The sequence below is a fragment of the Protopterus annectens genome, chromosome 11.part0 (genome assembly GCF_019279795.1).
Source record: "Protopterus annectens isolate FY-2018-M chromosome 11.part0, PAN1.0, whole genome shotgun sequence".
NCBI classification, from domain to species: Eukaryota; Metazoa; Chordata; order Ceratodontiformes; family Protopteridae; genus Protopterus; species Protopterus annectens.
In genome coordinates, this window is record NC_056745.1 from 1,266,684,190 (window position 1) to 1,266,697,239 (window position 13,050).

At 43.1% G+C, this 13,050-nt stretch overlaps 1 protein-coding gene across 1 annotated transcript in view; it reads left to right on the forward strand.

The window, feature by feature from the left end:
- The window catches only part of RBM28 (RNA binding motif protein 28), a 1,154,212-nt gene that overhangs the window by 974,099 nt on the left and 167,063 nt on the right, over positions 1-13,050 (forward strand). Inside the window, exon 17 of the mRNA XM_044088621.1 lies at positions 5,625-5,860. Coding sequence (XP_043944556.1) covers positions 5,625-5,860 — 236 coding nt within the window. The remainder of the gene's footprint in view (positions 1-5,624; positions 5,861-13,050) is intronic.

A 13,050-nucleotide genomic window follows, 5' to 3' on the forward strand; every position in this document is an offset into this window, starting at 1 on the left:
GATCTGGTCTCCTGAACTTGATTGACTTCTTCGAATCAGTCTCCAGACAGAGCTGTGGACGAGGGTAAGGCGGCCACACAGCCTATCTGGACCTCGCCAAGGCCTTTGACGCCATCCCCCACTCTGGAATCATAGATAAACTTACTAAGCTGGGCATTAATCCCTACGTCACTCGATGGGTTGCCATCTGGCTTAGTGACAGAACCCACAGTGTAAAAGTAGCCGACTCCAAATCCAGCTCCAGACAAGTGGATTACCTCAGGGTTCAGTTCTGGGACCGCTCTTGTTTGGAATCTACTTCTCTGAAGTACAGGCCAACACTAAGGGACTCTGGCTAACAAAGTTCACAGATGTCTGCAAACTGGGAGCCATTATTGAATCCCCAAATGATGTGGATATTCTACAAAAGGGCCTTAAAGAAACAGATGCTTGGTGCCAGAGCCATTGGCTCAAACTCAGTGCCAAGAAATGTATGGTTATCCCCTTTGGTAAAAAACATGTATCCGAGAGTTACCACATAGGTGGCAGTACACTAAACACTGAAAGTGTGATAAGGGACTTAGGGACACAGGTGGACAGTGGTCTCACCTTCGATAACTACATCGTCACAGCAGTCAGGAAATCCTTCTGTGTGGCACACCTCATCACTAAGGGCTTTTTGTCCAGAAAAAAGGAAGTTATTGTCCCACTGTACTCATCCCTCATTAGACCCATTGTGGAATACAATGCTCTATTTTGTATGTACCTCTCAAGACATCTGCAACAACTGGAAAGGCCGCCGAAATACCTCACTAAAAGAATCACAGGCCTAAAGCAGATGCCCTATGCTGACCGTCTAAAAAAAACTCCAGCTATACTCTATCGCATATCGTCTACTCAGAGCCTATCTCTGCTTAACATACAAGGCCATGTCAAACCCAGAGCTGTTGGACATGCTACACTTAAAGAAATCCCAATCCCTCAGCGCCACATGCTCCAGGGATCTAAACCTTGTCATCACAATGAACAAAACATGCTGGAGGGATAGGTTCCTGACCCAGAGACTCCCCAGACTCTGGAATAGATTGCCCATACATGGCAAGCAGAGTGCCTCCTTTGCCGTCTTCAAAAGGAACCTTGACAATTGGATGGGAGATAGGAAATTCACCCTGAGGATCATGTCAGTTGCCTTGCTAGACAGGTGTCCAGGGAAGTAAATACTGTTTGAAGAAATAGTCAGGGAATTGTTATGGCTAGGCTTGTATAGGCCCTAGGGCTGATAGCCTAGTACCAACCTATGATCCTACAGTCCACCTTTCAGCTGTGTCTGCCAAGCTGCTGTGAGATGCACCCTTATCTAGCCTCTCCCAGATTAAACAATTTCTCTAGAGGGTTCAGCACAATTGGCTACCAAAGAAAGGAGTACCCCCTCCCCTGCACAAGCCTGAAAAGTGTACTGAAAAATAATTAACTTGTGTTTCTTTTGAATAAGCAGTTGGCACTTCTTTGAAATTCTTGTACTGGAAGTCTGCCCTTCCAGTAACCACTATCTCAGCTAGGGAGAGTCTCAGAGCTGTAAGCATTAATGTACACTGTTATCTTTTCTACTCATTTTCCAGAAAGACAGGATAAGCCTTAGAACTAACCCCTGCCAAATGTATCGTTGAGTTCATTGTTAACCAGACCATCCAGCAACCAACCTTAGATGTACACATGCAGCTTGGGTTCTACCTGTATAGGACCAGGAACTTCAGGAAAATCAAGAAATGATCTCTCTTGCTGACAGTAGGAAATGGTAACCAGTCATAAAATAGACCCTGTCCTGATTGCTCTGCCACTGTATTCATTTCTGCTATCACAGCAAGGGCCACTGTCTGTGTTGTCCTGTGAAGGCTGTCTCTACCAGGACAGCAGCCACACAGTGACTTTTATATAAGTAGTAAATGCCGTCTCCAGTCTAGTCACCCAGCTGTTCCTCACTTCACACCTTTACCATACACTGCAAAGTGAACACCTTTTCCTGGGTTGTTGCAAGGTTAGCCAGAGCTAAAATTTAGGGCTTCCTTTGCAATACCAAGCAGCACCCTTCCATCACTCGGTCTTATCTAAGTTCTGGAAGTAATCCCAGAAGTAATGAGCACACAACAGTGACCTAATGAAGAAAGTAGTACAGTTGTGTAGATAATTTATCACAGTAGTAGATGATCATGTAGAATGATTCTTGCTGTGCCTATCTCCACCCACCATCCCTAGAGTGGACACTCTCTTCCTTCCTCTAGGACAGGGTGGGGCCCCTTTCTGCTACTTACATCATCTTCTTGCACCCCTCTTTGGACTACTAGGATAAAATTCTGAACATGGGTAGGGCTCCAGCACAGTATATGACCCCCCCCCCTTTATGTGCCTATGACTTAGACTGTTGCAGGTATCCATCAGGTTGTCCTTTCACCTAGATAGATACACTTATTAAGCTGGGCATTAATCCCTACGTCACTTGATGGGTTGCCAACTGGCTTACTGACAGATCCCACACTGTAAAAGTAGCCGACTCAAAATCCCGCTCCAGACAAGTGACAAGCGGAGTACCTCAGGGTTCAGTCCTGGGACCGCTCTTGTTTGGCATCTACTTCTCTGAAGTACAGGCCAGCACTAAGGGATGCTGGCTAACAAAGTTCACAGATGACTGCAAACTGGGAGCCATTATTGAATCCCCAAATGATGTGGATATTCTACAAAAGGGCCTTACAGAAACAGATGCTTGGTGTCAGAGCCATGGGCTCAAGCTCAGTGCCAAGAAATGTATAGTTATCCCCTTTGGGAAAAAACATGTACCCATGAATTACCACGTGGGTGGCAGTACACTAAATACTGAAAGTGTGATAAGGGACTTAGGGACACAGGTGGACAGTGGTCTCACCTTCGATAACCACATAGCCACGAAGGTCAGGAAATCCTTCTATGTGGCACACCTCATCACTGAGGGCTTTTCATCCAGAATAAAGGAGGTCATTGTCCCACTGTACTCATCCCTCATTAGACCCATTAGAGTACAACGCCCCATTTGGTATGTACCTCACAAGACATCTGCAACAACTGGAAAGGCCACAGAAATACCTCACTAAAAGAATCACAGGCCTAAAGTCGATGCCCTATGCTGACCATCTAAAAAAAACTCCAGCTGTACTCTGTCGCATATTGCCTACTCAGAGGCAATCTGTGCTTAACATACAATGCCTTGTCAAACCCAGTGCTATTGGACATGCTACAGTTAGAAATCCCAATCCCTCAGAGCCACACGTCCCAGGGATCTAAACCTGGTCATCACAATGAACAAAACATGCTGGAGGGATAGGTTCCTGACCCAGAGACTCCCCATACTCTGGAATAGACTGCCCATACATGTCAAGCTTGAGCACCTTTCTGACCCTCTTCAAAAGGAACCTTGACAATTGGATTTGGGATAGGAAATTCACCCTAGGGAACACGTCAGTCACCCTCTTAAACAGGGGACCAGGGAAGTAAATATTCTGGGAAGAAATAGCCAGGGAATTGTTATGGCTAGGCTTGTACAGGCCCTAGGACTGATAGCCTAGTACCAACCTATGAACCTTGTCCTAAATGCATCTGTCATAGAGCTGCCAACATGATGCCTCCTGTGTTCAGGGAGTAGGAAAGCCCTGAAGATGGGGCAGACATACATATTGCTTATACCGGCACCCTCCTGCATGCATAGGTGTAGACATGCACTGTTTTGGGAAGAAAACTGACAACTAATGGAGAAGTCCCAGAAGTAAATAATGCAACAGTGATCTATTTTTAATGGCTACTATTATAGTAAGTTATCAAATTTTATGGCAAGTTACCTACACAGTTGTACTTTTCTAGGCCTTGTAGGCACTGCCTTTTGCTCACATTTATTGCATGAGGTTGTGATTTCTTTGGTGTCCCTTTATTTAACAAATGTAAATACAAAAGGGATGTTGAGTTTGCTAGTGGATGTTCATCGTGTTACCTATATGTTCATCGCGCCTCACAGAAAACCGGAGTCTGGCTTGTTCCTAGGCTGCCTGTCCTTATCCTTGCGTTTTTTATGCATGCCAGTGGTCGGCTGCTCCGACGGCATGATATAATTAAATTTCCTACCAAAGTAATGTCGTGCGAAGTCAAAACGGCGTTTGATAGTTTGTTTATTAAACCTAGCACAAAACCGACAACCTGTGACGTCGTGGTCTGGGCCTAGGCAAGGAATACAATAAGAATGGAAGTCCTTATGAGGTATTTGCTTCCCACAAGAAATGCAATTGTTAACTTTTTCTGACATCGGACTGAGGCAAGAAAAGGTTCCCCAATGGGGTACTTAGCTTTATTGAAGACTTCGGACTGAAACTATATTCGAAAATCTCAGGTGTCGGCCGACCGGCACTTGCGAACTGCTTCTGCTTCGGGCACCGTGCGGCAAGAAAGACTGAAGAAAATGGCGTTGGATGCCTCCTATATACGCCTGGTGCACTGACGTCAGGAAAGAAGCGACAGCAACCGACGCCGGACCAAGACTTTAGAATTCGGGCCAACTGCGGGACCGCCTGATGGCAGGATAACCCAAATGTGATGACTGCAGCAGGCTGAACACTCGAACATCTCCATTTATGGTAGGTACAAAACTGTACTTTTTGCATGGGATCGTACTGCTTCTTTTCCCCATAACTCACAGACGAGAGAAATCATAGCAGTTTGTCCATAAGCTCAGCAAATACACTGCATGTGTCATTTCCATGTGTTTACTCTTGTTTTTTTTCTGTAATATTGACAGTTAATTTGTTTTGCTGTAGAGCCATGCTGTTGATAAAAGCAGATCTTTCAAGTTATAAAATTATAATTAGCATTGTTAAAGACAGGGAAATACATTACTTTTCCTTTCCTATGTTCTGAAAGGTGATATTGTAGAACAGTGTTATTTATATCTACCTGGTTTTGTGGGTAAAAAGAAGCAGTCACTTAGTGGTCTAACACCTTGTACAAGAAGATAAATTGTCAAAAAATACTGTACAGTAACTATTTTTAAATGAATGTTAAACTGGCATAGAAAAGGGAAGCAGTTATTTTGGTGCATCAACTACTGATGTCTCACTTCTGAAGTTTGCATCTTTGTAGCATGGGAGAGTAAGATGTGAATAGCTAAGACTATAAAGGTTCTGAATGAAAGTGTCAGTCAGGATTGTCCCAAAACACATTAGTGTGTGCCCACTGGAGAACACAAGCACTGCAGTACATTTGAGGGCTTTGAATTTCTTACAGGTTTGCATACACTTCAGCAAATAAATTTTGCATAAACCCACAAAGCTAGCAGCAGTCTTGCAGTGATATAAAGGGATAGACGTAAGGGAAATTGCAGAAACAGTGATGTGTACTTGACATGCTGCTCTCAAGAGGTGGTGGAGATGGTGATCTGTATTAAGGAATTTAGGCATGTTAGTAGGGGGATCTTGTGGCCTTGTAAAATACTTGGGAAATTCAGAGATGAGTAATAATCTTTAAGTAAAGAAAACGGACATAGTGGATAAACTGTTTTCATTGTTGTTTGTATAAGCTGTTTTGATGCACGTCTGTCCTTTGTTCTTCAGTTTATGATTACATTTCTTTAAAAGCAAAAGCAAACCACCAACACAACAAAGAAGAACTCAAGTCAGCTTGGTGAAACAGAAAAACAAAAACCTAAGGCAGACCAACAAATTCCAAAGTCACTAGCATCTCAGAATGAAATGAAACCTAAAACCTGGTCAGGATTTCAGACTAAAGCCGAAGCTGACATTGTGGTCTTACCTGATGGCAAGAAACGGAAGAAAGTGCTCCCACTTCCATCACACAGAGGACCTAAGATAAGGTATGTGGTAAGAGGATCCATTTATTGATCAAAACAGTGGTTGATCACATGCATACAGTTAGTCTTTTTGCATATAGGAATATTGTATGTGCTATTTTTTTTTACTTCTGCAGCAGTTAAGCTACAGAACTTCACCATTCCATGTGTAATAGCCATTTGCCCAATATGTTAATATCTCTATCTACTTACCCCAGTTTTCTCCCATCTTGTAATTTGGTTATTGAGAAGGTGTGCATAAGTACATAATACTGTACATCTATACATTTATTTACATATGCACAAATATGCACACTTGCAAGCAAACATGAAATGTAATTTAATGGCAAAGATCAGTACTCATGGTGTCTCAGTCTTACAAATTTCAAGGAAGTGAAGTCTTCAGAAAGTAAAAATACATCATTTAAGTGCTATATGTAGTGACTTTTCTTTCATTCACAGCATAGAATCAGCTTCACACAGTAATATTTGTTTAATACGTCAATCAGTTTCTCACAATAAAGCAAACGTCCTAATACATACAGAAAAAGTGCTCCATACAATTATTTGAAATATACCTCACCATTTAGACCCATTAGTAGATAGTATATTGTATACTTGGCCATTAGATTGTTTTATGGCATGTGCAAGAGAAGGGTTGTACTTTAAGAGAAAACTCCTGTAACTTGCTTATTAGTGTAGGTGTTGTGTCTTTCGGCTTTTCCCGGTTAAGGGTCGCCACAGCGGAACTCCAGTCCGTTAATGATTGGCAGTAGATTTTTACATGCTGAGTTGCTGGCCCTAACGCACAACCTTCAATGAAGGTACTCCCATTCACGCATGTCTCCACACAGAAGACACTCTAGCTGAGAATCGAACAGGGCAACGTCTTACTGTGAGGCGACAATGCTACCACAGCACCAAATATGTATGTAAAGAAGTCATTAAACTTATATTTCTTGGTTACATTTTAGAACAATCTGGGGTATACAGTAATGGGGTCCAGTAAGACTCATCAGTGTTTTGTGAATGATGAGGTTTAATATTTAGTGCTGTCCTGTTTTTTTTTTTTAAAATTGGCTTCCCCGTAAATATATAAATATTATAATCATCATCATCATCAGACCCTCTTAGTAACAGCCTGCATATGCATGTCATTGCTGGAGCCTTCCTGTGTCCTGACAGAGTGCTCTTCAAACTATCTGGAGATGCACAGAGCTAAGTATATTTTTCTGGCACTTCAAAGTTGTGTACTGTAATTGTTGCTTGACTCATTTTATATCATTGCTGGCTGACTTCAGAGTTGTGCACTGTTATTTTTGCTTCACTGTATAGTTTTTCAGATCTCTACTGAAGGTGTTTTTCCCCACCTCCCCCTATTTCTCTGTGTCTTAAGTTGGTATAACTGGTTTTCCATCCTGTGTGTTATCTGACTATATCAATGATTACTTGCATAAAATTACACCCTCTTAGTAACAGCCTGCATATCATTGCTGGAGCCTTCCTGTGTCCTGACAGAGTGCTCTTCAAACTATCTGGAGATGTACAGAGTTAAGTATATTTTTCTGGCACTTCAGAGTTGTGTACTGTTAATTGTTGCTTGACTAATTTTATATCATTGCTGGCTGACTTCAGAGTTGTGCGCTGTTATTTTTGCTTCACTGTATAGTTTTTCAGATCTCTGCTGAAGGTGTTGTTTTTCCCCTACCCACTCTCCCAGTTCCTGTCTTGTTTAAATTTGGAGGCTTTTGCAGTTGCCCGCCCCCACTGTAGATTTGATCTGGGACACTTCCCCCCAGTCCCATCTCTTTACCTCATTCTACCTAATAGACTCCTTCTGCACATATTTTTAGTCATTTTTAATTTAATTCCATTTTTTAAAATGTTTGGTCTTACATTGCTACATACTCAAGTGTGCTAGCTTGCACTGCATTTGAATTGTTTTTACTGCTGTTTTAGATACTTTTTTGTATAAAAAAAAAGAAATCTATGCCTGTTTCCTACCTTTCCTGTAACTAGTGTAGTCCAGATTCAGATTTGCTGTATCCAGGACTTGTATGTAAGCTTCTGAGCCCCCCAAGCTTTCTGTGTTGGAGGGAGGCCTTCTAGATTATCAGTGGGAGTGGTAAGCACTAGGTAACCTATCTACTACATAAGGAGTGGTTCTGGCCCAGAAATTGTAGTTATTGGCCGTTTGGGCAGTTTTTCCATCTCTCTCAACTTTCTGATTTAAAAGCCTGCATTTGCACTAGTTTAGTCCAGATACAGATTCTTAGTTTTAGTACTTAAATTTGCTTATTCGTGATCTGCACTTGTTCAGAACTTGATGTAAGCACTGAATAAGCTGCTAATTACTACAGCACTTAACCTTCCTCATTACCTAGAGGAAAACAGTTTGGGTATTTACTTTCCTCACTTGCTTAGAGAAAAGCAGCTCTCTTACTCACTTTCCTCACTTATCTAGAGGAAAGTCATTTTTTATTCAGGCATGTCCAATGGTCAGCTCCCAGTGTTCTCGCCTGTCTATCTGATGAATCTAGGCATCTTGGGGCAATGTAGAAATTGCCTCATGTACACAGACAACCCTCTCCTCCTACCACCCAACACTACAACCTGTGAGCGATACACTTTTCTAGCCAAACTGGAGGTAAAGCTCTCTCCAACCAAGGCTGAACTTGACAGTCAAGAGGAGAAGGTAAACACTTGCACCACACCACACTCATCACATAGTCTCACTAAGTCTACACTACCAAAATCCACACATAGTAACATAAAAACATTTTCGGAGGCTCTCATTAATAATCTGCTCAAGCAACAGAGGCCTCCAAAGCAGAAATGCAAGCAGCCTCCACCCCCCCCCCCAACACAACCCAAATGACACATAGCCAGCAGACTCAGTGTGCAACTCAACCACAGCCAATAAGGCAAAGCAACGTACCCAACACACTAGTCATAGGTGACTCTTTAGTCAGGCACACTGATGTCCCACTCACCAGGCTAAACAAGGAGAAGTTTACTGTCATCTGCCAGGATCCATCACATAACCCACGCACTCAGGTCACTCCACAACAAGTACAAATATGACTCTGTCATTGTCCATGTTGGTGTGAATGACCTGAGACATACCTCCATGGACTACATGAAAAGAGACATGGAAGAGCTCTCCATCTTGTAGCCCAGGCAGGTATGACCCTAGCCTGAGTAGCATTCTGCCATCACCCAGAATGATACTGGAGTACAAAGACAAAATGATTGACTTCAACAATTGGCTAAGCTTCTGGTGTCATTCTAAAGGGATCCAGTATCTGTCTGCCTGGAATGACATGGTCGACAGACCACGATGCGTTGCCAGAGATGGCCTGCACCTGTCACCCCTGAGATTCTGAATACTGGCTAAGGTTCTTGCCAGCCTTATAGTGCCTTTTTTAGGCAAGGTTCAAATGACAAATTCACCACCGTAACAAGAACAGGCAAGCAAAAACTGAGAGTGATGCTACTCAATGCTAGAAGTCTAAATCTCAAAATGCACTCACTCGAGGCACTCTTTAAAATGGAGAACATCGATATCTGTGCGGTGACTGAGACCTGGTTCAAGGCTCCAGAGAGCATCCCTGCAGTACCAGGCTATAACTCATACCACACTTTTCGGCCATGTAACCTGGACCGAAACGCTAAAGGCGGAGGTGTGTCCATATTCATTATGGATTTCCACACCTCCAGGCTAGTTGCTCAGCATAATGCGTCCGAGGTTATCCAAGTACAACTAACTCTGGGCAAAACTGCAATCCAAATTGTAGCTTGCTACAGATCCCCCACTATGCCCCAGGATTTCCACTCCTCTTTTCTTGATGTACTGGAAAATATTAGGGTTTAACTAAACACCCTAATAATGGGCGATTTCAGCTACCCCACCATTAACTGGGAAAACTACTCATGTACCAACTACTTCGCTCAATGTTTTCTGGAATTCATAAACTCCACTGCCCTGGATCAACTTATCCACACCTCCACCAGGGGTAACAATATCCTAGATCTAGTCATTACCAACATGAGTGACCGGTGTTCCACACCTGAAGTCAGCGCCTCATTGGTCCGATCCGACCATAAGCTAATCACCCTAGATATCCATATCCTGCCCCCACACCCATTAAGGAAACCATGGTAAAAAATTTCTCCAAAGCCAACTTCATGCTTCTTAAGGCAAAAGTGGTGAACTTCATGACACCCATGCAGGTGGACCATACATTTACGACTACTGAATCCTACACAATTGGACTTTATAAGCACTTACACGAGTGCATGGCTCGTGCTATCCCAAACAGAACCAAGACTATGTCCTCCAAAACAAGGAAGCCAGTCTGGTGGTCCCCTGCCATAAGCAAACTGTACAACAGAAGAAAGAAACTGTTGCAAAAGAGAGTAAAATCCCATGAGTGGAGGATCTCCCTGGACAGCCTCAGTAAGAAACTGCGATCCCTGATAAAATCATCCAAAGCTAGTTACGAAAACAAAATCGCCACTGATTCTAAAGAAGACCACAAAGCATTCTATAGCTATGTCAAGAATCTCAATGGCAACACTCAGATCTGCTCTGAGTTACAGCACAATGGCACTAAATGTACATACCCAACTGATATTGCCAACATCCTGGCAGACAGGTTCAGTGCTAACTTTACCCCCCCTCTCATGCCCTAAAGGGCCCATCTCTTTACTGGAAGAATGCAAAGTTCCTGTAATCACGGCTGCACAGGTTAATACCACACTCTCCAAAGCCAAGAACACAGCATCCATGGGACCAGACAACATCCCAGGCTGCGTTCTACACGAAATACAGAATGAACTAGCACCCCACCCAAGTACCATGTTCAATCATAGTCTCACCTCAGGTTTTGTGCCCGCTGAATGGCGCACAGCGACGGTTATCCCACCCCACAAGGGGGGAGCCACCACTGACCCAGAGAACTACCGCTCCATTAGCCTGACGAGCCTGGTCTGCAAGGCCATGGAACGTATCATCATGGAACTTATAAACAAAGACATTGGTAATCTTCAAACTCTGGACCCCACCGGTTCGGGTTTGTAAAAGGCAGATCATGTCTCCTAAACCTGATAGACTTCTTTGAAGCAGTCACCAAAGCCGTAGATGAGGGTAAGGTGGTTCACACATCCTATCTAGATCTTGCCAAGGCTTTCGACACCATCCCTCACTCAGGAATTATAGATAAACTCACTAAACTAGGTATAAATCCCTATGTCACAAGATGGGTTGCCAACTGGCTCACTGATGGAACCCACACTATAAACGTAGCAGACTCCAAATCTGACTTCAGACCAGTGACAAGTGGAGTACCACAGGGTTCAGTCCTGGGTCCTCTCCTGTTTGGTATCTCCTTCTCTGAAGTACAGGCTAACACAGAAGGTCTTTGGTTAACGAAGTTCGCAGATGACTGCAAACTAGTAGCCATAATCGAAACTCCTAACGATGTGGACATCCTACAAAAGGGCCTCACTGAGACAGATGCCTCGTATCAAAGCTATTGCCTCAAGCTCAATGCCAAAAAGTGCATTGTCATCCCCTTTGGTAAAAACTCTGTACCCATGAACAACAACAACACCGAAAGTGTGATAAGAGACCTTGGGACACAGGTGGACAGTAGTCTCTCCTTTGATAATCACATTGCCACAGTAGTCAGGAAATCCTTCTACGTGGCATACCTCATCACAAAAGGTTTCTCATCCAGAAAAAAAGAGGTCATTGTTCCCCTCTACTCATCACTCATTAGACCCATTACAGAGTACAACACCCCTTTTGGTATGTACCTCACAAGACATCTACAACAACTGGAAAGGCCGCAGAAATACCACACAAAGAGGATTACCGGCCTCAAACAGATGCCCTATGCAGACCATCTCAAAAAACTCCAGCTTTATTCCGTCGCATATCACCTACTCAGAGGTGATCTCTGCCTAACATACAAAGCTATGTCATACCCAGAGCTGTTGGACATGCTCCACTTAAAGAAATCCCACTCCCTCCGAGCTACATGCTCTAGGGACCCTAAACCTGGTCACCACAATAAACAGAACATGCCAGAGGGATAGATTCCTGTTCCAGAGACTTCCCATACTTTGGAATAAACTACCTATCTATATTAAACAAAGCTCCTCATTAGCACTGTTCAAGAAAAATCTTGATGATTGGATGGGAAATAGTAAATTCACCCCGGGGATCACTTCTTTGCCTCTGCTCAACAGTTTCACAGGAAAATAAATTTCTTGGGTGGCAAACGCCAGGGTACCTTTTTGGCTGGGCTTGTATATGCCTTAGGGCCGATAGCCTAGTACCTACCTATGAACCTATTTATTTTGAGTAGATTACTCCCAATAAGCTAGTGTCATCTTTTCAGGAGAGACTTGTGGTATTTATACTGTATAGAGAAATTTTAGCCAGCACACTGGGAAAGTCCCCCTGCTCTATGTGACTTGGGATATTTTACATCTGTCATGAGTTACCACCAAATCAAACAGATTGAGTGTGGCTTAATATCTCATCTGAAAGACTGGACACTCGAGTGCAGTTTCCCATAATGCTGCACTGTAGTTTCAGTAATTGAAAAAAAATCCAGTCACCCAGGATAGGAATAGAACCCACAGCTGCCTGATCTTCCAGCACCAAAGGCAAGTGTGCTACTAGCTGAGCCACTGACTCTGCATACTGCTATTAACTACACAGTACTACTGAGTATTTGACTTTTTTTAAAGCTTTTTGAAGCATGTCCAATCACCTAGGATGGGAATAGAACCCACAACTTCCTGATCTTGCAGCTCCAAAGGCAGGTGCGCTACCTGCTGACCCACTGATACTGCATACTGCTAACGGGTCAACTTTATAACATTGAAATTTCATAATGCTGAATTTCATAACATTGAGACCAAACCATCTAAATCCCAAAACAATGAAAACTCATAACATTGAAAACTACAGTGCATATGTAAATAACATCCTTTCCACCTATAACAACACCTAACAAGCAAACATACTTTCTTCTACGTTTGTCACATACACTGAGGTTAGGAAATTAACTTTTTTCAACTGTAGTGCGATCTTGGAGTTGGTATATTTAATTTACATGGGGTGTACATGGGGGTGCAGGGGGGCTTGCCCCCCTGCAGAAACGTAGTACAAAGTGTGTTTGTTAGGTGGGTGGTGTGTA